The following is a 24,835-nucleotide window of genomic DNA, read 5'->3' on the forward strand; positions in this document are numbered from 1 at the left end:
AAAGCGAGTTAGACTTCGTACCAAAATTGCAGAGGCCCTTCGACGTCAAAGTTACAAAGCTGTATGCAGGTTAGCGCATTTCGGAATTATTTTCCAGGAAAAAAGTCGCAAAAGTGTGAAGGTACTGCACTTTAGCATGAGTTAGAAAGTGATTGTAGCCTGCATATCGCTTTTCACTGCGAGGGGTCAGGGTAAATGACATGAACCAACCAACCAACCGACTGTAGCATGATCTTAGACCGGAACGCGAAGATTATGATAGCCATAAGACTGGAAGCCAGGCTTACAGTACCTGACTCATATTCAATTGGAACGATGGAAGGAACTTCGCCATGCATATTTCCCGCAGAATTGCCTGTTGCGTATCTTGACGGTCCCGAAGATAACATGAGGATGTTGCTCTAAGCAGACTGGTTGAAAAATACATGCTGGAACGATACTTGCTTCCTATCACACTCATCCGAAAGAGCAAAACTCGCAGCAGATAATCATAAACTCGTGAACAGAACTGACACCCGTCCAGACACCCCCCCATCTATCTCCCCACATGGTTAAATTCGGAGAACCATCGGAGGACTTGGCGTCAAATTCTCCTCTTTTCCACTCTCACCCACCACTCACGTCGTCTTCTCGTGCTGTGTCGCCACGCGCTGAAGGGACATCACTATCAGTTCCGTTAGTTGTCTATATTGTCTCGCCAGGACTCTACACTTACAGAAGTCCTCCCAACCTCGCTGCTTGTCATGGCTGCGCGGGCTCTTGCCATGCATCAGATTGTCAAAACCGCTTGAGTTGTGAAGCAGGTAGTAGAGCACGGCGCAGATAACGGTCACTCCGAGGGAGAACGCCCACACCCGCACTACAGTCACGATGGACGTGGGTGGGCCAACGAAGACGCCGAAGATGGCGAGGAGAGACGCGGCAACGTCGACCAGGAGAACAGCTCCCACCAGAAGAAAGGATGGGCGCGATGATAGGAATGATTCGTTGGTGCGGGTGATGAAGATCAACCAGTTCTGCGTCAGCGAGATCTCGAGGAACAGCACGGAATCGCGAGTTCCGAAGTTTTGCACCACACCCGCATTCGGGCCCGCAAGGAGCATGGTTCCAAACGTGAACCACGAGCCAGCAGTCAGAATGATCCCCATGACAACTGCGATGCCCCATAGCTTAGGCAGGTTCCATTTCGTCGGCGAGGATGCGTACGGGGCGTTGTCATAAGCGATGGCCAGCGTCGCGATGTCGGCAAAGATGGCCAGAAGAACGACCAGCTGGAGCTTGAGTCCCTCGTTGCGGAGAATCATCCAGAGCCCGAAAAACAGTTCAAGATGCAGAGAAAGTGCGATACGGTACACAACGTAAGAGTACATCCGGTGGAAGATCTGGCGAGAAGTCTTGATCCCATCGATGATGGCGGACAGTCCAGGTTCCAGGAAAACAATATCGGCGGCCGAGCGAGCTGCGTCTGAGGCCCCTTCCACAGCGATCCCCGTGTCGGCTTTCTTGAGAGATGGAGCATCGTTGACACCGTCGCCCGTCATCGCGACAAGGTGCCCTCGCTTCTGCAGGATCTCCACAACGCTGTATTTGTGCTGCGGGAACACTTCGGCAAATCCATCTGCAGCTTCGACAAAGTCGTACAGTTCCGAGCCGGGCATGTCACCACCTCCAGTAACGCCAAGACGCTCCGCGTTGTAGATGTTTGTTCCGAGTCCGAGCTGTCGGGCGGTCTCTCGAGCAATTCCAACTGCATCACCGGTCAACATCTTGATCTGAAGACCCAGGCTCTGTGCTTCCGCGATGGTCTTGGCCGTATCGTGACGAGGAGGATCCGAGCAAGGCATGATGCCGAGGATCTCCCAATCATTGTCCTCGCACCTGCGAGCAACACCCAGAGCACGGAATCCACGCCGGGCAAATTCAGCGACTTTCTCCCGGTATGCCGTCGAGACCTTCTCGGGAAGTGGACCATCCTCCTCAATAGTGCTCAGGACGGCTTTCGGCGCGCCTTTGAGACACACAATACGCTCGCTATCGGGAGACTCGACCACTGCCGTGACCTTCTTGGTGACTGGATCAAATGGAAAGAACTCGACAGTCTTGTACAACGGAAGTTGGCTTTTGACTTGCGGGTATTTGCGGAGACCCTTGACAAACACTTTGTCAATGGCATCAATTCCTTTCTTGTGTCGGGTAGCTGCGAGACAAGCGGTCAACATGAGCTCTCCAACACCAATACCAGGGACAAGGTATGGTTCGCCCAGTGCGAGCTTGTTTCGAGTCAAGGTACCAGTCTTGTCGGTGCAAAGAATTTCAACGCCTGCCAGTGATTCAATTGCAGAAAGCCTCTGGACAATGGCCTTGCGCTTTGCCAGATAGGATGCACCCACAGCCATGGTGGTAGTGACCACTGCAGGAAGACCGACTGGAACGCCGACGATGATAATTGCCAGAGAGAACTCCAGGATGCGCACGATACCGTTAGACCGGTAGTATCCCGCAGTCCAGACAGCGAACAGAGTGAAGATAACAAGTATCAGAAGATACTTGCCGATTGTATTCAAAACCACAGTGAAATGGCCGCTGGTTTGGGCCGCTTGGTTCACAAGGGCAGCCGCCCTTCCCACAAAGGTGTTATCTCCCGTGGTCGTGACAACCATAAGTGCGCTTCCGCGTTTGATGGCAGAAGAACAAAAACAGACGTCCTCCGTTTGTTTGTCAACAGCCAGGGATTCTCCAGTGATTGAGGACTGGTCGACTTGAAGGTGGGCGTTTTGCGTGACAACCACTCCGTCAGCGGGTACGATCGTGCCCTTGGACAGACGCCGTTAGTCTGTGACAATCCCAGCCAGCCATCTGGAAGGGAAAAATCTACGAGTGAGCGCTAGTTTTCTCTTGTTCCCTCTGGAAAGAGTTCCAAACTTCGATTTTTCGGAGCCGAGGCTTGGTTGTATTTGCGGGGTCTCCACACGTGGATAATGTCTTGTCCTGCTCGACTCCAAGGCCAAGGAAGATGCTTATGTAGACCATTAAAAAAGTTGGATAGCTGCTGTTCCGCATCCGCAAGACGACGAAGCTCTTCAATTTCTGACGTGTCGATTAAGGACCATTGAACGATTGAGGGTTTAACATTCTCCTTGTGGGGCTTTTGTTTATAGCTGGCATTGTTGAGAGCGTTGTGTGTCGCCTGTATATTTCAGGCAGAATTATCGTGGTTGAGATAAAAGGGGGCTGTAGGGCAAACTCCCCAACCCACACACACGCTCAGGTTTTTGCGACCGCCCACGCAACAGGACGATCTCCCCACCAATTACAACAACTGTCCACGACAAGTAGCCAACCCCCCGATTTGTACAACGTGAACCTATCACACACCTTTCCGATCTCACCCCCTCGTATTCAACCTTCCACTGCCACTTTATATTTCTCCTCGTATATTATCCCTCAACTACCCCACGAAGGACATAGTAACAACCGCATCAATTCCTAATGGGCATGAAAGGACGCTGCCAATGCGGCCAAGTCTCATTCGAAACACCCCTCGACAAACCCCTCCGGATAAACATATGCCACTGCACAGAATGCCAGCACCAAAGCTCCTCCGCATTCGGCATAACCGCCATCTTCCCCTATTTCGAACTCCCGGCATCCGTCTCTAATCTCGTGGGAAGCTACACACGGCGCACGCTCAAAGGTCGCGATATGGAGTGTCTGTTCTGCAAGAACTGTGGTGCGCGGCTGATGCATCGCCTCCGCAACATGGTGCCCGCGCCCGGGGAGAAGGCCGGTCCGACGGCTACTGCTAATGTTAAAGGGGGCTGTTTGGACTTGGATAAGCGGAGCATGAGCGCTGCTGTTCATATTTGGTGCCAGCATGCTATTGTGCCTATTCCCGAGGGAGCGGAGCAGTGGCCCGCAGCGCCGCCTCAGCCGAATCCGTTGTTAAAGGCTTAGGGACCTGTGGGGAGATTGTAAAGTGGTTGAAGAGCAATGCTAGATTTCTTTTTTTTTAGTAAAGAGAGAAATTTGACAACTATGTTCAATGATATATTCCAAGCTGGTCTTGTTGTGCATTTGGCCCATCGCTAACATCAGGTCTTTCAAAGGATGGCTCAACCAACCATACCAGTCCAGCCATTATCAAGCGAGATGCATGCACCGTTGATAACAGAAGCCCCCTTGCCGTAAGTCATATTCAGACAGAAACCAGCAACCTCATCCAGGTCAACCAGAGGCGCTTTGACAGCTTCCAGGATGGGAGCCGCAAGCCCATACCCATCCATGTTCATGCCAGTCTTGAGCGAATCGGCAATGTTAGTCTGCATCCCGCCCATCATGAGAGCATTGCAGCGGATGCCCTTGTTGCCGTAGAACGAAGCGGTGTTCTTGGTCAAACCGACCAAACCGTGCTTGCTAGAGGTGTAGGCAGCGCCTACAGGAGCCATGTCAGTCTTTTCTGATATCGCCCAATGCAAGATGTTGAAAACATACCGGCTGCCCATCCGGCTTTGCCAGCCACGGAGACAATGTTGATGATACGACCATCAGGCTGTGGCTGCTCCAGCATATTCCGCACAGCGAGCTTGCTCAACAGGAACGGAGCCGTGAGATTAACAGCCATGACGCGGTCCCATAGCTCAAAGTCAAGGTCGCCGACCGGGTCAAATTTGTCCATGATGCCGGCGTTGTTGATCAGTACATCGATTTTGCCAAATGCTTGAATCAGTTGGTCGAATAGGCTCTGCACCTCAGCCTGATTGGTGATATCCGTCTTGATGGCTTTGAACGGGCCCTTAGACGAAAGCTCTGTCGAGGTCTGCTGCAGCCGATCATCGTTAACGTCGCAAATAACCACGTTGGCGCCGGCTTCGAGGAATTTAGTGGCGATGACTTTGCCGAGTCCGCCGGCTCCGCCGGTGACGAGGCAGGTCTTGCCTGCAAGGATCTGTTCTGACATTTTATTTTGGCTGGACGTGGGAAATGTTGAGGAGACTTCAGACTGAGATCAAGGCTCTGGCTATTAATTTAAATGCCGCGCTCTTCAAGGCTCGGATGGCCTGTCATCCGTCTCCCGGCCTAGGCGTCTGATTTACTACGCGCCAGTTTCTGGGGAACAGCCGTAGTGAGCCCACTATGGCTGCTCGGACGCTAGGGGTGTAATGCTGATACACCAGCAGACCTGGGATAATTGGCCAAAAAAGATGATAGAATTGAAAATTCAATGTCTGGAAGGCTGAGCATGATCCACGGAATATGAGAGTAATTTCTATCAAAAATAAATTCCATATAAGCTCACAGTTCCTGCAGATAATGCTAAGCATTGTATTGAAAAGACCATGCAGCATTACGGCCACTCGGGAGCCTGGAGACTCTCATCCGGCCAGGGCTAGCCCTACATTCCCAATCGGGTAGTGCTACAGGTTTCTAGATGAAAATAACACGCTAGGAACAGAGGCAAATGAAGAGTATAGATGAATAAGCAAATCCAACTTCCCTTCGGAGAAGAAAAGTAAGGGTCCTCGACGTTAAGTAATAACAATAGCAATGGAGAGCTATCGGCTCTTTTTTTTATCGGGAATATTCCCGAGCCCCCGCACTTATTCAGACTAAAACTGAAGCTTCGGCCCACTATGTCGCCCCAACCTTCTCGATCGGGCATGTCACATTGCCCATCTATCATCTTATCTGTTTCTTTCATGGGGAATGTGTCAAAGAAGAATACGGGGACGATAGGGGATCCTTATCTCCCCGATGCTTTTTAAACTATTCGTTCCCCTAACATTTGCCGAGTAGCGAACTGCCGGTCAATCGACGCCCACCATGTCCAAGGACGACGAGAAGACCCAGGTGTTCCAGGGCACCTCCAGTGAAGATGTCCGCCTCGAGAGGCTGGGCTATGAGCAAGGTACGATGATCATGGGGGTTTTATGCATACAAAACTGACGGTTGTTGCGCACTGCAGAGCTCAAGCGGTCGTTCAGCTTGCTGAGTATGATCGGATTTAGTTTTAGTGTGGTGACATCGTAAGTTCCGTATGCTGTGTTCGGTCTCCTTCAGGTTTTAACCTCAACAGATGGACGGCGCTGAGCGGTGTTTTCATTGTTGGAGTGACATCCGGTGGCCCACCAGTCATGGTGTTTAGTTTCATCGGCGTTAGTCTTCTCACCATGGCGGTTGCTATCCCCATGGCAGAGATGTGCTCCATGTATCCCGTGGCGGGCGGACAGTACTCTTGGGTTGCCGCACTTGCTCCTCCGAAGATTGCTCGTGGTCTATCTTATGTGACAGGCTGGTTTATGAATATCGGTGCGTTTTGATTTTATTCATAATCCGCCCAATACTGATCTAGAACAGGCATCCTGGCCATGGGAGCAACAAATAACTATATCGCGGCGAACTTTGTTCTCGGAATGGCCAATCTTGTCTTCCCTGAATACGTGATCACACGGTGGCAGACCGTATTGGTGGCCTATCTCGTCGCTATCCTGTCTGCAGCAGTCAACATTTGGGGCCCGAACTTGCTGCACCGAATTGCCAAATTCATCCTGATCTGGAATGTTGGCTCTTTTATCATCATCACAATTGTGCTTCTTGCCACAAACGATCACAAGCAGCCCGCTTCATTCGTCTTCTCCGAGTTTCAAAACGACACGGGCTTTGGCACGGGGATGGCCGCCATTATAGGAATCCTGCAAGCCTGTTTCGGCATGTGCTGCTACGACGCACCAGCTCATATGACAGAAGAGATGCACAATGCTTCTAAGGAAGCACCCAAGGCTATAGTTCTAGCTGTCGTTCTGGGCGCCGTGACGGGTTTCGCATTCCTTTTGACACTGTGCTTCTGCATTGGCAATATCGACCAAACTGCCAAAACCAGCACTGGCGTGCCCGTGATCCAGATCATCTATGACTCCACCAACAGTAAGGTCGCTACCTGCATTCTGTCGAGCATGATTTCCGTGATTGTCATCGTGGCAGGACTTAATCTTTTGGCAGAAGGCTCGCGCGGTGTGTATGCCTTCTCCCGGGACAATGGCCTACCTTTCTCCAAATTCTTCAGCAAAGTCGAGAGTAAACGCCAGGTACCCGTGAATGCAATTATCTTGACGCTCGCCGTGCAACTTGCCCTTAATTCAATTGACTTTGGCACAACCACTGGTTTCGAGACTGTTATTGCCATTTCGACGGAGGGATTCTGTAAGTTCCAACCGCAAATGATTCCAAGATAGGCCTAGCTGACTGTTGTGTCTAGATCTCTCCTATGCGGTGGCCCTGATCAGCCGACTGGCCGGTTATTTCACAGGTCACGTCACCAAGCTCGATGGCCCATACTCTTTTTCCGTGCCTGTGTCCATTGGGCTCAACTTCCTGGGTCTCCTATTCTTGCTTTTCGCTTCTATTACCTTCAACTTCCCCAGCACATACCCTGTAACCCATATCTCGATGAATTATACCAGTGCTGCTATTGGAGTCATTGGTATCATCAGTATTGTTACCTGGATTACGACGGGTCGCAAACATTTCAAAGGTCCGGCGGGCGTTGACTTCTCGAAGGGGGAAAGCGATGCATCGAATCCTGTGAAGGCAGCTGATGTGCCGGTGGAAGAGAAGAGCTGATCGCCTAACTCTTGTATCCATAATTGTTTTTTGGACGAGAATATTATTGTGACTTAGTGTAAAATTAATACCAGGTATGCTTAAACTCTGGCATAAAGTATGTTGTTTTTCATATTCGTTCATTGTTAAATTGCCCGCTCACGTCTGAAATACCCCCGAATCACTCGGCCCGAGACCTGACCCGACCCAAAAGGGTAACGATATGACCCGTCAATTAATAAAAGACGTTGTCCATGTAGTAGGCGCGCTGGATCTCCTCCTTTTTGCACGAAATAATACTTGTTTACTTAACAAAGAGTCAAAAGCATGTCATCTTGGACACACCTGATTCGTTTTGTGGCTATCGAAGATGCTAAGACCTATCTCGGCCAACTGGTCGATACTGCACGAGATATCGGCATTGATTCACTAAACGAGATTCCAATTTATGCGTTTGTGGTGGAAGGCTCAATCTACAATGGACGAGTCACGGACAGAAGATTACAGATCGGGAAGGTTTGTTCCGAAGTCCAAGATTCCCTTATTGCTTGAACTATCTGAGCTTACTTTTCTTGTCAATATCTTAAGATTCTTTCTCCAATTGACCCACAAGAATGTCCGTATATCCGCTGCATAGGGTTGAATTATAAGCGCCACGCAGAAGTAAGGCCCGATGTAGTCACCGGGGGGTTGAAATTCACAATGCATTCTAGGAAGGCAAGTTACCGATCCCAGGAGTGCCAGCGCTTTTCTCCAAGCCACGAACTGCACTCGTCGATCCGTTCCCTGAATCTATTCGCATCCCAGAAATTGCACAAGACGGAACCAGTGATTATGAAGCTGAACTTGCTGTTGTTATTGTAAAGACTGCACGGGATATATCGGCCGAAGAAGCCCCAGAGTACATCCTCGGGTACACTGCGGCAAACGATGTATCAGCACGGGCTATTCAAATGAAGAGTGCAATGCCTAGCTTCTCGAAAGGAATGGATTGTAGTTGCCCTCTAGGTAAGGTAAAAAGAACAAATTGATATCATGAGCAGCCAAGCTAATGTACCTATCAGGCCCTGTTCTAGTAGCACCAAAGGTTATCACAAACCCACAGAACCTGTCTATCAAAGCAACTTACAACAACAAGATCGTTCAAGATGGTAACACTAGCGACATGATCTTTGGCGTCTACGAGCTAGTGGCGTATCTTTCTCAGGGAACTACCCTCGAGCCCGGTTCTATTGTGTTGACTGGCACCCCAGAAGGGATTGGGTATTTTCAATCGCCCAGAATATTCCTTAATCATGAGGACACGATTGAGGTTTCTATTGAGCGAATTGGTACTCTGAGCAACAAGGTTTTCTACGAATAGACCGGACCAAAAAAAGCGGAAAATAAAAAATGTTCTTAACCATTGTGTTGAAAGCTACAGAACGTACCTGCTAAACCTTCCGATTTGTGTAGCTCTGACGAATAGGCTTCTTCTGATTATTGCAGACAAATCTGAGCCTTGAAAGAAGACCGAAAGTGGCATGATCGAGCTCATAATCTGGACTTGGAAGAATCATCCTCGACTCCTGCCCCGTAATCTTAATTATTTCATATGAATCATATGAGCTAAACTATCTTCCAATTCTTGTCCCTTCTTCTGACTCTTGTAAATAGACCTCCAAGCGACAATATTATCCGGCCTGATCAGGACTGCTCCACCGGTCTGTATGCCCTTCAATATCTCCCACCTATCATCGTAGTCCCGATATGACAGTCTGTCACCAATCTGAGCAATAAAAATCTCAATACAAAGTCTTTTTGAGATATTTTGGGCGGCGGCAATCCAATCTCCACCCTCGGAATCGGTGATTAGGGCGAATGCGGTCTTGTTTTGAACGAGATCATGCGTAGAAAGCACTTTACCGTCTCTTTCGAGCCAAGCGTGCGGAAGACGATGCCCGGGTTTGGTAGTCGGAAAATACTTTTGTCCTAGAGGATCTCGTGGCGCTGGAAGGCTTCCGTCATGGAAGAGAAATCCATTGGAGTATCTGAAGCCGAGCTCGATTCCATGGGCACAGAATTCAATGGACTGGCTGTCGATGATACGAGCGACCTGAGCCCTAAAGCTGTATCCCTTGTCGGACTCCTCAAAGAGAGTTTGGAATCGAGCTCGATTTCCTTCTTTTTGGCCAGGAACAAGCCCAACAGCTGTATTGATGACTGCCGAGTTGCTGAATGTGAACAAGCCCCAGTCACAGTTTACTTTCCCAACAGCGCGTCTTTCTGGCTCGTACGTATCGAGAATGGCCTCACTGGCCTTTTTTGTAAGGACAAGTGCCAGTTTCCAAGCAATGTTCAATGAATCTTCAATGGCGGTGTTGAGACCCAGGCCAGTCGTGGGCGGGCGACGATTTCCAGCATCACCCGCAAGAAAGACCCTTCCAACCCGATAGCGGTCGGCAAGGACACTTTCAATAGCCCAGTGACTGATTTTATGCACTTTCATTTCCAGGCCAGGGATTTTCAGCAACTCGCGGATCCGCGGAATCAAGGCAAATTCTTGATGCCGAGCCTCGTCGTCCATGGCGAACCCGAAATGAAACACCCATTCGTCGGAGTATTTGCCCCAGTTTGGGCCCATTGGGACAATAGCACCACTTTCAAATACGGTACCACATTCACCATTGATGAAGTGACAGGCGAAGTATCGGTCATCCCAATACTCGGACAGGTCGGCACTAAAGTGTACTGAGACTATATCGGTCATATTCCTTGGTCCTTCCATCTTGATTCCAAGCTTCGGGCCAATGGTACGCCCCCCATCGGCACCAATTAGGTATTTGCACCGATAAACAGCTTCGTTCCCGTTGCTATTGGCGACCCTAACCACCACGGAATCACCTTCGTCGGTGAAATCTATCATCTGATGCCCAAACAGGATCTTGCCCGGGTTCTTCTCTTCTGCTAGTCGTCTGAGAACTGGCTCAAGTCGAAGCAGCGGCACATTACCCGAGCGTAACGGCGCGTCGCGTCTCAAAGAAGACTTAGCAAACTTATCATTGCGCATAGCGCTGCATGCAATAACTCACTTATAGGACTCGGCATATTCAGTTCCCTCATTCCCTCCAAAACACTCGAATTTATGAATCACTTTCCGATCCAGTGGTCCTGAGCCTCCTAGGGAGGTTTGCCAGGCAACCTGACTCATATGTCGTGGAGGACATGTCTTTTGTAGGATTTCATCTACCATGTTATGGTTGCGAAGAATTTCCATGGTCCGCTGGTTGAGATAATGAGCCTTGGGAAGAATAGACGTTCCGGTATGCTTTTCAAAAAGAATATGCTCAACTCCATAATTCGACAAAAAGCTCGACAGAGTCAGTCCACATCCTCCTCCTCCGACAATGATAACGGGTGTTTCGATCTCGGTTGCCATAACGTGACGGTGTAAAATGAATGAGTTTCTCTGTCATATACTGCGATTAAGAATTATGTGCAAAGGCCCTGAAACGGGGATTTTGACGATCAGATTCCACTGCCTAACCATATACGAGCGGATCGTTTACCCCAGAATTCCACTTTCCTCTTTTGCGCGGAAGCAAAACATATGCGCTGCGGGAAATCCGGGGTTTATGCTCCCCGCTATCCGTTATCCGAGGTTCCTTCTAAGATTATTATGGCTCGCCAGTATTGTTTTCGAAATTACGCCATAGAGCCTGTCCCTTGCCTGTGCTGTTGGCTATTCATAAGGGCAAGTATTTTACAGGAAGTTCGGAAGGGCTTTTCTCCAAATAGACTGATATTGAGATTATCCAAACGCGGAATGAGAAAAAAATTCAAACAAAAACTCGGGTTCAGTTCTCCACTAATCTTATTCCTTCAAAAGAAAGCGTGTGAATCGAGAGGAATAGCACAGCAGTTACTTAACATCACCTCAAATACCTTTGTCTGCGTTTAGATGGACTTTAAACGCCCGCAGGGACCCCAGTTCGCGCCCCAATCTCCGGCCGAATCTTCAGGGCTCTCTCATCCTCCCCATTGTCCAAACGAGCAAGCAGATCAATCGGGTCAAAATCAGTGCCGATGGGGTTTTCTCGAAAATATTTTCCTGTCATAAACTCATTCGCCTCTTCGACCGTGTCGTAGTTATCAACCTGGGTTTCGATTCCGTTGCCATCCGGATCTTTGTAGTAGATGCTAGTTGTGGGACCGTGGTTGATGCACCAGGTCGGCTTAATTCCCAAAGACTCCCTCTTCTTCCAGGCTTGGAGTAATCCCCTCAGCGAGGAATAGCTGAATGCCACATGATGCAGACCGGCTGTAGCTTGGCCTTTGGGAAGAGTGCCTTGTTCGTTGATAATGGCAACCCGGTGATGCTCTTCGTCGTAGCGTAGAAATGCAATAAAATCATCTTCAAAGACTCTCTCTGCTCCAAGGAACGTGATCCAGAATTCCACCATGGGCTTGATGTCCGCGGTGCGGAAAACAACGTGGGCCAGGCTACTTGGTCGCAGGACGTGCGTATCGGCCATTTTGTAGAATACCGTATTGGAGTAGAGATTTATGAATAAGTTCGAGTGTTATTTTCAGAGGTTTAAGTAAAGTGATCTAATGTGGAGACGCTTGCTTTTGATGCGTGGCAAATGTATCTTCCCACATACACAAGTCGCGGCGCGTGCAGGCTTAATTACTAGACATCGTACAACTGCGACATTACCATGTGTAACATTTCAAAATCCGAGTACATCAGCCTGTTTGTGCACATAAGAGCAACAAATCAGTGACGCTACAGAGTGATGTGGGTCTCCAACAACTTCTAGTCTTAATACGTTCGGATAATAGTGGCCTATCGCTATTGGAAGGCCAGATCGGTCCGAGCAAATATGAACTAGCGTCTTTCATCAAAGCTACAAAGAGTCATCTTGTGAGGCATAAATTTGTATCTGCTCATCATTTTCTATTAAACTCGGACCTTTATACTACTACCCCGCTCGATGAATAAGAGCGATTTGACAGTCCCCAGGATCAAGCAAAGCAAACCCCCGTTAGCATTTGGATGTAGCCTGAAGCACTTCTAAATTTCTTCCTTTACATCCGTAGTACTGTTTGTTGATATAACCTCGGTCCGAATCCGGGAGAAGATATTATCTGATTATTGACCACAGTCTGGGAGACCGCTGTAAAGGAGAGGAATGTAGCATTCGCTACATGGTAACTACAAATTATTCTGCCTCTGTCCTTCTTCCGGGAATCTAGCGGCAAAGAGCTTCAATATATCACTGCTGATATATTGAGCACACTTTCCCTCGACTGAAAATATCAAGGTACAACAGCACAGCATAATGGGGTACCCTACTGGTTCAACTATTTGGCCTCATCCTCCGCCATCGCCACATGTCAAGCAAATAGTCGACCAATTCTTTACACTTGCGGATTCGAAAGAAGAGGATGCAGGGGCACGCCTAGCGAAGGAGATATTTTGTTTAACCGGGGTATTCATGGCAGCTAATGGAACATTCGAAGGCACCAACGGTGAGATTCGCAAACCTAGCCCTCTCAACGGTCTATGAATTCCGGATTTCACGGCTCATACTTGTCGCAGAAATAACTAATTCCCGAAACGATGCTTGGACAACTATCAAATCACGCCGCCATGAGGTGTTGAAGGTTTACATGAATGATGCACAAGGCACAGATCTCTTCATTATTGGGAAATTGACCGTAGAAACTCTGGACGGGACTAAATCCAGTCGTGAGTTTGTGGCTCGCATGTTATTCAGAGAGGATGACTCCGTTCTCAAAGTGTTAGAATATCGCGTTGTTGACCCAGTGCCCTCGGATCCACGACCTTTCCTTGGCACATCGATGTAGGCCTTCTACGGCTATGCTCTATATGCCCTCCTCTGAGTGTCATATATTTTCGCTATTAGAAAATGATCATATCTCCGGATGCAGAGAGGCCCTCAAGGATTTCTTTAGACAATGAATCCCAGTGGTCAAAACTGGTATCTACGTCTAAGGATTCAGTCTTATCGAAGTTCAAACCATCAGTAAATGGCGCAAAAGGGAGGGTCCAAATCAGGGAAAGGTAAACAACAACTTACAACAAGGTCACTCATGCCAGTGGGAAGATGTGCGTAATTATGTTCACCTGATTCCTCTCCCGAATTTTCCAACCTCAATTTTGCATCTTTCACCGCTTTATCTGCAATCCCGGCAGCTTCTCGAGGGAAACTAAATGATACATGGGCCGAAGTCAAATAGTGCACCAGGCCAAAATGCCCAACACCAATATCGAGGAAGGCCAGTTCGGACTGCGCGAAAGGGAGTGTTGGGTATTTAAGAACGTAAATAAACAAGTTTATGATTGCAAGCATGGGGTAGTAAAAGACAACCCTACACTCAATGGTAAGTTAAGCAATGAGGTTGAAGCTTTTGTAAGTAAGCGAAAAGAAACGTACGGTGAAGAGGAATTCGAATCTGGTGTTGTATCTTTGAGGGATGCAAGAATCTTCCTGGACGCCTCAGCTGTCCGAGTTGAGCTATGGAAGATTCTATCTCGAAATGTCAGCTCATTATGGTTGAGTAGAAGTGAGCATATCCACGGATAATGGAAATTTGCGTGCAAGGCGATAATGCTGCCATAGTACTCGTTGTGCAGTCGGATTATTTTCGCTGTTTCCTTGATGTCAGAACCTCTCCGATGACTTGAGTCGTTAGCTTCTGACGGAAGAAGTCGTTTCGGAAGAGATTTGTGCCAGTCTTCCAGTTTGCAATCGAGATTGTCTAAATGATTGAACAAGGCCTCAGGGGCTTGATTGAATGTCTTGACGGAGAAAAGCTGTTGGATCATCAATGCACAGATTTGAGCGTGTTTGATTATAGCTGTAAACAATTCATGGTCTATGGTGCTGCCAACAGGAATCGTCGTGGGTATTTCGCAGCTAATATCATCATCATTGAGTGTCTATAGAGAAGTGTCAGTCTCCAGTAGCCCGATAAGATGGATAGCACAAACTGACTGGTGGACGACCAGATCGCAGTGCAAGATATTTGTCATGGCAGTAGATAGCCCAGAACGTCCAGTTCCGGTGAAGAATCTCATTCGTTGGAAGCTTCCAAGCTTTGGATGGCTGACGGTGGAGACCCTTGGATTGCGCAAGCCGCGCAGCTGAAGCGCATAGCATGTACTCCACAGCAGGACTTGCCATAAGCTCTGCATAAGAGGTCTGTAGTATTTATCAATAGTCAGTTGAGGGACCGCACAAATCCTTGAACGACTCACCATGATGACCAATGCCTGTACTGCGGTCAGACCACTTGGCATATAGAGTAAATTTGTATACACTGAGAATGCGTTGTGAAAGAACTTCAGCGACTTTTGCTGAATCTGGTGGAAGTCCTTTGCATTACCCGTTGACGCGGCAGCTCGACAACCCACGGCATATATAGCGTTTCGAAGAGCATACCAGGCCACATCTTCATCCGGCGATCGGGGTCTCTGAAAATGAAGGCGGAGTTGGGCTTCGAATTCTGGTCTGTAGACAACAGCGAGTACGGGGTCATGGGTATGGTCGAAAAATGCTGTCACTCAATTAGCGAGTAAAAATACTAATGTAAGCGATAAACGCACCTGTACAATATTGCCAGGCTGTTTGAATGTCAGGTTCAGGACTATTTTCTCCGATAGGAAGCTGTGAAAGCGTCAAGTGTTTTGTCCAGTCGCCGATCAAATCGTGTGCAATCTGGTCAAATCCATTTGTTCCGGTCCGACTAATGACCCAGCGTACACCTGGGTCGGAACAGATTGAGAGCCAAGATCCAGGGCCTACGGCTTTTAGCTTATTAAAACGCGAGTCAGGAACAATTCACAAACCATGATGCTCCCAGTTGATCTATGTATGCGTCTAGTCAGTGGATATGGAAAGACGTAACTCAGGGGTCGACTTACATGATTCAAATCAATCGTGGCCTCCTCTCGGTCCACTTCAGATCCTCTCGGTGTGAGAATGTTATCATTATAGTTTGGCAGAATAGCATGCGAAGCGAAATTCAGAGAAGAGCCAAGCCCAAATGTTGAAGGCTCGGTTGTCGTTGATACGGTTTGGACAGTGGATTCCGCCGCATTTGCGGTATCCTGAATCTGGAAACTTGCCCATCCGGGGGTTAGTGGCGGAATTGTTGTATCTCGAACAGAGATGGGGCCTTTTGAAGAAGATTTTTGGAGGGACTTTTCGCCTGGAAAGTTTTGGAATGTATCGCTATGATTGGGCATTGAGGGCATTCCCATTAGGCTTGTGCGGGTTTCAGGAATTTGCCTCCGATCATTTTGGACCTTGCGCCCTCTCCGCTGTCTAGGAGGGTAAATGCATTGTGTTTCGTGATCCTAGGTTCATGATCATCAGTGTCCCTCCTTTCTAGACAGCTATCCGGCAAGCTAACATACCAAGCAGTTCCCACAAGGCAAAGAACCATCACCTATTATTGGGTAAACAAGGAGTCCTCGAAGAAGAGCCATAGATGACCCACATTTTACCTTCTTTTTCCTGCAGTAGCTGCAGGCTTGAGAGAGCTTGGTGCGTTCCTTAGCCGGTGGCATTGGATCGACATGGAGAGCTGATGGTTGATGATGCAACGGGGCTGCGGGGAAGCCGAAACATATGCTTGAAGGAGCCTCCTTTAGGTTGTGAATGGTTGTCAAATCAAGCACGTACGACGTCCCAACATGGAAGTCCAAACCACGTACGAATAGATTCCTTCTTCTCTAATTCTGTAAAGGATTAAAATGGCAAACAAACCTAAATACACAAATCAATTATGTAAGCCAAACCAGGGCGAATATGTAATTAGGGGGGCCGAATTTGGTATGGCAACTTCATTTCCGACAATGGACAAGTGTTCCAACAAAACAAACAAAAGGAGCAAATCTCACGTCAGCTTTGAACAATTTACCTATACTTCTCTAGCATAATTCTAGAATTAGATCATTAAACTTTTCTCATGGTTACCGCAAAAATTAGGACAGTAGTGTCCCAAGAGCAGTCGTGGGAAAAGCAAGGTAATTTCCCACTTCTCGCTAGAATACAACATACAGATGCTGAGGGAAACCAAGTGCATTTCCACTGCAATTACTATGCAGTAAAGCATGGACTTAATTTATTGACCGTCTCCGTGTGCGATAAGTCCCGTTGAGTGGTGGGGGCAGAAAAGGGAAACTAAAATCGTCAAAGTTCTGTCAGACCCATCCACATCAAAGTCAGAGTAACCCATGCAGGGGTCAGAGATAAGCGTCTTTGAGGTAAACTCCATGGTGTGGGAACTGACTAAGGAGACCTCAACCTGGTGGTGGTGGAATTCTCGAGAAGTCGTTGAACAGGTCTGGCTTGGTGCTGTACTATGATTTGGAGGATCGAAGGCAGAATAGGCATTATAACCCTGATCTTGAGATGAACATGAAGGAAGAAGAGCCGGAAACTTCTACCAGGACTAACACCGGGATAGAGAACCTTATGTTGCGAGACATTGCATCTCCGTCTCTCAAGCGATAGAATGTTCCATTCGCGAACCAATCAGCTCCCGTTGTAGGCAGAGTACGAGTGCATCGAATTAGCCCAATTGCTTTGGTTTGGGATATTATCTGTCTCGCCACTGGTATTTACATCCTCCCTCCCCACCAGGTTGTGTAACCCAGGTCACTGCATCCCCCACCACAACGAAATGGCGGTCTCACTGCGTCGGCAGGGCAGCGTTCTCGTATCGTCAAAACTAAAGTTTGCTTCACAGGCATCAGTTGATAACCAGCGCCATCAGCAAACAGCCTACCACAACGAATGATTCGAGAAATGAGCCCCTACTCAAGCTCGAACACTTCCACGACTGAACACAAGTGCATGCACAATGACGTGTCCCGTCAACCTGCAATTGATACATCACGAACCCCAAACCCCGAACGTGGCGGTCTGCTCCTGCACCCTCGGTTCGCTCCGTTCACCGCGCCCACGCCGTTCATTCGCTATGCAAGACGGAACACATCTCCGGGTGTGCGATGAATCATGCTTGCAGAGGGTGTTCGTCAAGAGGCGAAATAACCACGAATAATGCAACCAATCAAGCGATACAGCTGGCCGGGTCTCATTTCCATTCGGGTCTCTTGCAGGCCGTCGTGGAACCCTATCGAGAGTAAAGACTGAATCTTGTTCGCGGACCGTAGGGCTGGTGGCCAATAGATGCTGTCGAGCTCAAGACTCCACCGTATGCTGCGTAGGTGATATCAGACCTCATGGGCGGAGCAATACAGCGAGCGGGTTGCTTCGTGGTCAAACCATGCTGCTGTACGTATCACGGCATGCATTGCTGCGATGAATTAGGAAATGTGGCGGGGATTGCGTGAAGAGTCGGTGGCAGTGGGGGTCGTCACCGTGCAAAGAGTGAAATGTCTTAAACCTGAACATCGTCGGTGCGATCGGATTGCAGTGAAATCTACTCCCTTATTGCCTGCTTCACCCGACCCAAGAGACGAGCGCGCACCAGACGATAGAACCATGATGACCGCCTGTTTTCTACTCGGCAGCGCCTTCGCATACAACCTGCTCATGAGTGTTTACCGTCTTCACATCCATCCGCTCAGCCGATTCCCCGGTCCCCGACTGGCTGCCATGACGGGGCTATATGAGATATACTTCGCAGCGTGGGGGGATGGATCCTTTGACCACGAAATCCGCCGACTGCATCAGGAATACGGTATGGCCCGAACTTTTGTCTGGTTCAACCTAGATTAACCATCGCAGGACCCGTGGTCCGCATCACACCAGACGAGGTGCACGTCCAAGAACCACCGAGGAGTTTAACTGACGGCTGGGTCAAAGGAACTGCCACCGGAGAGGTGCGAGAAAAGCAACGAACACGCGATCGAAGCACAAGCACCCAGCAGCACCCACAGCGACTATTCCTCATCCGCAAACGACGAGTCTCCCAAGTCCGCTCCCTCCTCCTCCGCGTCGAAGTCGACCATCTCCTGGCGAGCCTCGTGCAGAAACACCGCGTGCACCGGGTGGTCGGCTCCACGTCTCGGGGCATGCCGAGGCCCGCTCACCGAGCCGACATTATCAAGGATAGATTCCCTAATCCGGGCGGCAGTGGTGCGACAACCGAGAGCTTAATGTGTCGATCCATGTCTTTTCAGAATGTGCGACCGTGCGAGGGTCAACTAGGGTTCTGGAACCGGAGACTCGGGCAGGGCCAGGCACTCCATTCGACAAGCCGGCGAAGTATGCCTGTTTAGGGTTTGAGACGAGAAAGAGCCGGAGAGATGTACGTCAGAGGTAGAGAGAGAGACTTTCTGATGGAGATGCATCTCTGGACGGCCATGGATTGCGAAAGAGGAATTGCATTGAGCACAACGATTGAAGACGACGCCGCCTGAGCATACCGAAGAGCCAGACCAGAGCGGAGAAGATCCACTGCTTGGCATGCTTTCCTCCTTCTTATCCCCCCCTCTCTCTCTGTCTCTGTCTCTCTCTCTTTTCTCATCATCCCCAATTGCACTGCCCTGCTGAACTGTCGTTGAAATAACATACATCATGGTGAGTGCTACCTCCAACACCCGTCACCAGCGAAGATTATCGCAGACCCGGGTCCCTGACAGACCCGACCAAAACTAATTATCACGCCCCTTCTACAGCCTCACGCCGACGCTTCCTATTTCGAACCCTCCCAATCCAAGGCCGAGGTGTACACACAGCTCCTCTCCCAAGCCAAGGGCCTCATCTCCGGCCAACGCAACTGGGTAAGCTCCCTCAGTCATCCACTCGCTCAATCTTTTCTTCCAATACGGCTAACAGTCAAAAATGTCCAAATAGGTCAGCAACCTAGCCAACATCTCCTCCCTCCTCTGGCACGCCTACGCCTCCCTCCCACCCCCCTCCCGCTCCGTAAACTGGTCAGGCTTCTACATCCGCGATGACAAATTCCCCGCGCTCGCCTCGCCCATCTCATCCCCGCCACTCACCGACCCCAACGGCGCTGGCAGCGGCCGCGGCGTGACGATCTCGACGATCTCGACGACGTACTCAAATCCCGAGGAGCAGGTTCTGCTGCTCGGTCCGTTCCACGGCAAGCCTGCTTGTCAACAGATTCGCTTCGGGAAGGGTGTTTGTGGGACTGCCGCGTCGAAGCAGACGACGGTACTCGTGCCGGATGTTTTGAGCTTTCCGGGGCATATTGCTTGTGATGCGGACAGTCGGAGTGAGATTGTTGTGCCGATCTTGGTTCGTGGGGAGGTAGGTCTTTTTACTGCCTAGGTGTGAGTGAGCGTCTTGACTAACTTTTGGTTGTTAGACTGTCGCGATTATCGATATCGACTGCACTGAGCCATCGGGCTTCGATGAGGAGGATAAGCTCTACCTAGAGAAGTTGGCCGCTATCTTGGCCGAAGGCTGCGATTGGTGATATATCCCGAAGAGTATCTATAAGGAGTTGTTTTCTTCTTTTGGGTCGTGCGTTCTTAGCAGCCCTTTTCAAAAGTGATCTTGCGGATCCCGTGGTGTGGGACAAAAGTTCTTAAATTAATAAGTCGTCTGCCCTGTTTTGCAGATGGCAAAGCGATGTATGATTATACGATTTTATGTATATGACATGACAACAGGAGCCCCAGTGGGCATCGATACAAAGTGGAAGATGTAATAGTCCATGCATATCAATCCAGCTCCGGGGAATCTTGACTCGGGACGGGTATAGGTATGGAAGCTGCAATAACTAGGCCTCGTTCAGGCCAAAGACATGTATTGCACACGTGCAGACATCCTCGTAGTCTCGTATTCTTGCCCGCAGCGAAGCGATTGTAGTATCTAACAACAGTCAAAATCCAATCATATCATCATGCGCGTCCAGTCCCGCGCAAAGAAAAGGCAGCGGCCAGCCCCGCTCAGTTCTAGCACTCATCAACAAAGGAAAGTCGTGGGTCTATAGGAAAAAGAAGACAAAGTATGCAGGGAATGAAAGACAAAAAAGCAATGGAAACGCAACGCTGAGGCCGAGAGAAAGCAAAGGCAAAGGTATATAACAAGAACAACAAGGGGCGAGAAATGGAGAGCAGGCTACATATTCAGCAAGCTCATCTGTCTCCGCATCGGATTCGGAGACAGCGCGTCGCCATCCTCACTTGGTCCAATCCCACTATCTGTCCCAGTGAGCCCGGCGTCTGTGTCAATATCCCACTCCTCGTCTTCGAAAACGGCATCACCGTCCGGCCGGCCGTCCCAGCTCTTCTGGATGGCACCACGCGTGTTCCAGCGCAAGGCACGCTGGACACTGGTGAACCACTCGCCGCTATCGGCGACGACAGTCGGGAACGGGTATTGGCTTGCTTCGATGGTGACATAGTCACCTTGGCGGAGCTCCACGCGGCCCTTGCCATCGAAAGAGCAGTAGGCAGTCGAACGGGATGCGTGGGGAACGGCGATTCGGAGGAGATGCGAGTCGGAGAGGACCATGGGCCGGAAAGAGAGGGTGTGAGGGCAGATCGGGGTGAGGAGGATGCCCGGAATTGAGGGGGTGGATTAGAGAACCCCCAGCGGACAGGGAATAGGCGGTTGAACCTGTGATACGACTGTGAGTTTTGTGCGATGTGTCACCCAAGCCTGTGAGACCTACCAGTGGGAGTGGAAAAGATGCAGCCGTCCGCCTGGACGACGGTCAACAGCTCGTTGTCCGCGTATAACTCCAGATTGGATACGTAGGGAGAAGGTCCCCGGTCGATGACAAGCTCGTTCAGAACCTCGAATTGCTCCCCTTCCTCCACAGCGCCCGCCTCGGCACCTTTGCTCCGGTCCTTGCGGAAGACCGTGCAGGTGAATCGCATGCGAAGATTGACGCGCATGCCGACCTCGCCCATAACGGCATTCAGCTGTGACTGGTAGTCGGCGAACTCGAAGTTGGTCAAGAACCCCAGACTGCCGAGCGAGAAGCAGAGAACCGGAGGGACCACGCGTTGGAACAGCCAGGAAGTGAAAAGCACCGTGCCGTCACCACCCAGAGTTAAGACCAAGTCGAACTTATCGGGCGACGTCCAGCAGAGATCGGGTGTCCAGAACTGTAGCATTTGTGTAAAGCGCGGGTCCTTTTGCAACAGGCCGGCGGCATCGAAGCGCTTGGAGTTGCGCAGTTTTGCATCGACGTAGACATTCACACCCAATTCACTTCCGTAGCGAGGCGTCGAGAGCAACCACTCGGTCACCTCACGGGTCAGATGCACCAGGCTATTATCTCTTGCCTTGGTGACGATCATAACGTTCCGAACTGCGCGCTTGATGGGCCGGCGTTGCAGCTGCTTTGACACCTCTCGGACCCCAGTTGCAGTCTGGACTAACCGCGAATGTGACAGCCACTCATCATCCGCAATCTCCTCCAGCACCTTTTCGATGTTGACAGCGCCGTCGAACCGTTGATGGAAATAGCAGGGGGACTGCAACATGAGCCGCGCCGTGGCTGGTGACCGCTCGAGATAACCATTTACTTGCAGGTTCGAAAGCGCCGCAGACAACTGTGACGAGGTATTACTGCACCGGCGCTCTCGGTCCCGTTCCTCCGCCGGAGGCGATATCTGGCTAGAAGAGCTATTGGGCATCAGGCCTGTCCATGGGCCGGCCAGCGGCGCATTCTGATTATTGTTATTGGCCAAGGACGACCGTGAAGCCAGGGCCTTCATGATGGTTTGGCGCGGGATGCAGTCCGTCGACAACGCCTTCTTGTTGCGGAGAGACTTCTGGCGGAACGGACGGAGCGTCGAGCGTGGGGGTAACGGCCTAACGCCGGGCTCTTCCTTAATCGGCTCGGCTGTCTCGGCCGGCAGCGCAGCGCAGCCGGGAGCTCTGGGGTTTGAGTCGGGCCGGTGGATGTCGTTGTTTGTCTGCGTGGGCTCTATATGAAGGGCATAATCCCGGAGGAGGGCTGCCCCGACAGTCGATGCTGATGCGGGGGTGGGGCAGTAGCAGCATCGGATGAGGAGGATGGAGGGTGAGACGGCGTGGGAGTAGCAAAAGCAACAGCGGGTGCGAGCGTCGAGGGCACGTCAGACGGCCGCGGTTGATCACGACTGGAGGCCATGGGTGGCTGTGTGTGGTATTGATGCGGATGACGGAAGCTGCACAAGTCGCGATCTGGAGATGCCTTGATTGAGCTCCCGGATGTAACGGCGATTGCGGGCCAAAGGTGTGCCCGTGGGTCGCAGTGCAGCCGGGGGCCAGTCAGCAAGCGGTTGGTTCTGTCTTCCACCGTTTTCCACGGGTGGGTGGTTTTCTGCTTGCTCAGCTTTTTTTTGGCGGGTGATGGCAGGGATGGGACCGGATAAATTCTAACCAGGCGCCGATCTACTCCACCGGTGGAGTTGGGAGATGAACTGAAACTGAAGCGAAGGATGACGGGAGAAGAGAAGAGAAGGGGTAAGGAATGGATGAAGGAGAAAATAATAGTGGTCCATTTGCATACAGGATTAACTAAGCCTAGTCGTAGATCCAACACGTAGTACTTTCGTTCATTCAACCTCGACTAAAGCTGACGTCGCCCAGCATTCCGTGTCACACAGCAGACGTGACGAGACTAATCAGGGGGGCCGCTTCGGCTGTTCTCTGCATGTCTAGATTCGCAGGATGATGATACCTGGCGATGCAGTCGAGAGGAACATATCACGTCCCTGGAGGGCTGGGCCGGCCCGGGGGTCTCGAGCGATATGGCTGGAACGAGGTACAAGACCAGCCATGATGGCCTGGGAAGAGATCGCAAGGACATGATCCGTCCACCTTGCTTCTTTGCTTCTCGATTTGATGTGGAGTGGTGCAGGATAACCACCGCTTCAAACGGCATCGACCTTCCATGCGTAGTCTCGGTGCACTTGGTCCTCAACTGTCTCACGCACGAAGCCGTGTAACTGTGCGCTATCTGCTCCCTCGTCCATAGAGACATCCCCATCGACACTTCCCGCAGTGCTCTGGCAGATGCCGAGGCCTTTTTGACGAACGGCTTCCCATGTATCAAAGTCGAATCGTCCTTGACTCTCGTTGAGCAAAAGATGGCCCTTCGATGAAAAGGCGAGCGCGTGGAGCGAGGCCATTGCTTTCGCATCGGCCGGAGAAGGGTCGGAGATGATGATGCCGGATTTTGTCACGCCGAGCAAAGTCGCGGAGAAAGTCATGGAAAGGGGCACGGTCGCGGACAAAAGGGAGAGCAGGGAAGTGTGCAAGAGGGCCGGTAGAAGGGTCAAATACTAAAAACAAGTTAGCCGGAATCCCATCCAGAAATTCAAACGAATGCTCACCGAGTCACCACGTTCCACATTCTCACCACCGACAATGGCCAATGTGATCACGACGCCGCGCCGAGGGAATCCCTTCTCACGACCGAGAATGACCGTCGCAAGGACACTCCGCAGAATGCCCTCGACATATCGCTCGCCAACCCCGGCGGTGGTGGTGCCGGGCTTAACAAACACCTCTACGGTGGCTTCCTCGGGCTTCAAGGTATCGCGGCGTGCGGGGAGCTCGATGGGGGCATTGACGGTGCCCAGCAGTTCATAGCCGGTCGTAGGGCACGTGTAGGATGATGAGCCATCGGCTCGATGAAGGGGAGCGAGAGAAGCTGTCGGCCCGACCATGGTGGGGTGGTAGTCGTTTGGTGTGGTGCGTTGAAGGTGAAGTTCAAGAGACGCAGTTTTTCTGCCGGTGGTGGGTCGCGGATCAAGTGGAGAGGTATCGGGTACCTGCACCAACCACTGCGCGCCCATATACTTCCAGGTAGCTGTGACATCCAGAGCTTGACCTGGGACTCACGTCTTCATTATCTTCGCCAGCATTTCGATGCTGGCAAAATACACGCTTATCGGTCAGTATTGGAAGGGCGGCCGGGCACGCAAAGCAAGCCTGGACTGACTCGCCGGAAGCACGGAGGCGAAGGTAGCAGCGATCCTGTTTGGAGACCCCAGTGGTGGCTGGCCGTCGGCATCCAATCCCATCCTTTGGTCAACCTTCCAAGACTCTAGTGGCTGGATCGATCCAGCATAGCCGCAAGCTATCCAGCCGGATTATGGCAGCCAAGGAGTGCTCTCCAATGACCGTGGAGCTTCATCAAACAGCCCCTCCACTTTTGCTGGCTCGGCGCCATCCCCCTCACGTTAGCACATCATTATATCAGTGCGAATGTCCCTCTGTTATCTCTTGTTCTCTTGATTGTCTCCCCATGATACATCCCCCCGGTTCCATCACAGCTC

The 24,835-nt window shown here is 50.6% G+C and overlaps 14 protein-coding genes across 14 annotated transcripts; 6 read left to right on the forward strand and 8 right to left on the reverse strand.

The window, feature by feature from the left end:
- Window positions 1–617: 617 nt before the first annotated feature.
- Window positions 618–2,660, reverse strand: N7510_000740 (Proton-exporting ATPase; the record flags this gene model as incomplete). The annotated part of the gene is made up of 1 exon (XM_056972669.1): window positions 618–2,660. One exon carries the CDS (start codon window positions 2,658–2,660, stop codon window positions 618–620), a length of 2,043 nt encoding a protein of 680 aa, XP_056837786.1.
- An 829-nt stretch (window positions 2,661–3,489) lies between these two features.
- N7510_000741 (GFA family protein) lies at window positions 3,490–3,954 on the forward strand (the record flags this gene model as incomplete). Its single annotated transcript, XM_056972670.1, has 1 exon — window positions 3,490–3,954. The coding sequence occupies one exon, from the start codon at window positions 3,490–3,492 to the stop codon at window positions 3,952–3,954; it is 465 nt and encodes a 154-aa protein (XP_056837787.1).
- Window positions 3,955–4,112: 158 nt separating this feature from the next.
- Window positions 4,113–4,957, reverse strand: N7510_000742 (SDR family NAD(P)-dependent oxidoreductase; the record flags this gene model as incomplete). The annotated part of the gene is made up of 2 exons (XM_056972671.1): window positions 4,113–4,432; window positions 4,492–4,957. 2 exons carry the CDS (start codon window positions 4,955–4,957, stop codon window positions 4,113–4,115), a joined length of 786 nt encoding a protein of 261 aa, XP_056837788.1.
- Window positions 4,958–5,820: 863 nt separating this feature from the next.
- Window positions 5,821–7,617, forward strand: N7510_000743 (putative GABA permease; the record flags this gene model as incomplete). The annotated part of the gene is made up of 5 exons (XM_056972672.1): window positions 5,821–5,905; window positions 5,963–6,023; window positions 6,074–6,306; window positions 6,355–7,197; window positions 7,253–7,617. The coding sequence occupies 5 exons, from the start codon at window positions 5,821–5,823 to the stop codon at window positions 7,615–7,617; spliced, it is 1,587 nt and encodes a 528-aa protein (XP_056837789.1).
- Window positions 7,618–7,923: 306 nt separating this feature from the next.
- N7510_000744 (fumarylacetoacetate hydrolase family protein) lies at window positions 7,924–8,959 on the forward strand (the record flags this gene model as incomplete). The annotated part of the gene is made up of 4 exons (XM_056972673.1): window positions 7,924–8,112; window positions 8,185–8,259; window positions 8,310–8,604; window positions 8,661–8,959. 4 exons carry the CDS (start codon window positions 7,924–7,926, stop codon window positions 8,957–8,959), a joined length of 858 nt encoding a protein of 285 aa, XP_056837790.1.
- Window positions 8,960–9,181: 222 nt separating this feature from the next.
- N7510_000745 (2-4-dichlorophenol 6-monooxygenase) lies at window positions 9,182–11,014 on the reverse strand (the record flags this gene model as incomplete). Its single annotated transcript, XM_056972674.1, is given in 2 exon segments — window positions 9,182–10,649; window positions 10,668–11,014. The coding sequence occupies 2 exon segments, from the start codon at window positions 11,012–11,014 to the stop codon at window positions 9,182–9,184; spliced, it is 1,815 nt and encodes a 604-aa protein (XP_056837791.1).
- Window positions 11,015–11,543: 529 nt separating this feature from the next.
- On the reverse strand, window positions 11,544–12,110 carry N7510_000746 (uncharacterized protein; the record flags this gene model as incomplete). The annotated part of the gene is made up of 1 exon (XM_056972675.1): window positions 11,544–12,110. The coding sequence occupies one exon, from the start codon at window positions 12,108–12,110 to the stop codon at window positions 11,544–11,546; it is 567 nt and encodes a 188-aa protein (XP_056837792.1).
- Window positions 12,111–13,587: 1,477 nt separating this feature from the next.
- N7510_000747 (fungal specific transcription factor domain-containing protein) lies at window positions 13,588–15,868 on the reverse strand (the record flags this gene model as incomplete). Its single annotated transcript, XM_056972676.1, has 8 exons — window positions 13,588–13,593; window positions 13,683–13,974; window positions 14,040–14,545; window positions 14,601–14,807; window positions 14,864–15,162; window positions 15,212–15,406; window positions 15,455–15,473; window positions 15,530–15,868. 8 exons carry the CDS (start codon window positions 15,866–15,868, stop codon window positions 13,588–13,590), a joined length of 1,863 nt encoding a protein of 620 aa, XP_056837793.1.
- A 1,540-nt stretch (window positions 15,869–17,408) lies between these two features.
- N7510_000748 (uncharacterized protein) lies at window positions 17,409–17,627 on the forward strand (the record flags this gene model as incomplete). Its single annotated transcript, XM_056972677.1, has 1 exon — window positions 17,409–17,627. One exon carries the CDS (start codon window positions 17,409–17,411, stop codon window positions 17,625–17,627), a length of 219 nt encoding a protein of 72 aa, XP_056837794.1.
- A 495-nt stretch (window positions 17,628–18,122) lies between these two features.
- On the forward strand, window positions 18,123–18,631 carry N7510_000749 (uncharacterized protein; the record flags this gene model as incomplete). Its single annotated transcript, XM_056972678.1, has 2 exons — window positions 18,123–18,318; window positions 18,366–18,631. Coding segments are annotated over 2 exons (462 nt in total), but the record flags the coding sequence as incomplete, so codon positions are not given.
- Window positions 18,632–19,258: 627 nt separating this feature from the next.
- N7510_000750 (GAF domain-containing protein) lies at window positions 19,259–20,025 on the forward strand (the record flags this gene model as incomplete). Its single annotated transcript, XM_056972679.1, has 3 exons — window positions 19,259–19,363; window positions 19,437–19,856; window positions 19,915–20,025. Coding segments are annotated over 3 exons (636 nt in total), but the record flags the coding sequence as incomplete, so codon positions are not given.
- Window positions 20,026–20,672: 647 nt separating this feature from the next.
- Window positions 20,673–22,540, reverse strand: N7510_000751 (putative NAD+ kinase Utr1; the record flags this gene model as incomplete). Its single annotated transcript, XM_056972680.1, has 3 exons — window positions 20,673–20,984; window positions 21,017–21,173; window positions 21,225–22,540. Coding segments are annotated over 3 exons (1,785 nt in total), but the record flags the coding sequence as incomplete, so codon positions are not given.
- Window positions 22,495–23,144, reverse strand: N7510_000752 (uncharacterized protein; the record flags this gene model as incomplete). The annotated part of the gene is made up of 2 exons (XM_056972681.1): window positions 22,495–22,946; window positions 23,117–23,144. 2 exons carry the CDS (start codon window positions 23,142–23,144, stop codon window positions 22,495–22,497), a joined length of 480 nt encoding a protein of 159 aa, XP_056837798.1.
- Window positions 23,145–23,425: 281 nt separating this feature from the next.
- N7510_000753 (putative exosome complex subunit Rrp46) lies at window positions 23,426–24,223 on the reverse strand (the record flags this gene model as incomplete). Its single annotated transcript, XM_056972682.1, has 2 exons — window positions 23,426–23,836; window positions 23,888–24,223. 2 exons carry the CDS (start codon window positions 24,221–24,223, stop codon window positions 23,426–23,428), a joined length of 747 nt encoding a protein of 248 aa, XP_056837799.1.
- Between the last annotated feature and the right edge of the window lie 612 nt (window positions 24,224–24,835).

This window comes from Penicillium lagena (assembly GCF_028827675.1).
Source record: "Penicillium lagena strain IBT 129212 chromosome Unknown utg000001l_segment0_segment0, whole genome shotgun sequence".
Lineage (NCBI taxonomy): Eukaryota > Fungi > Ascomycota > Eurotiomycetes > Eurotiales > Aspergillaceae > Penicillium > Penicillium lagena.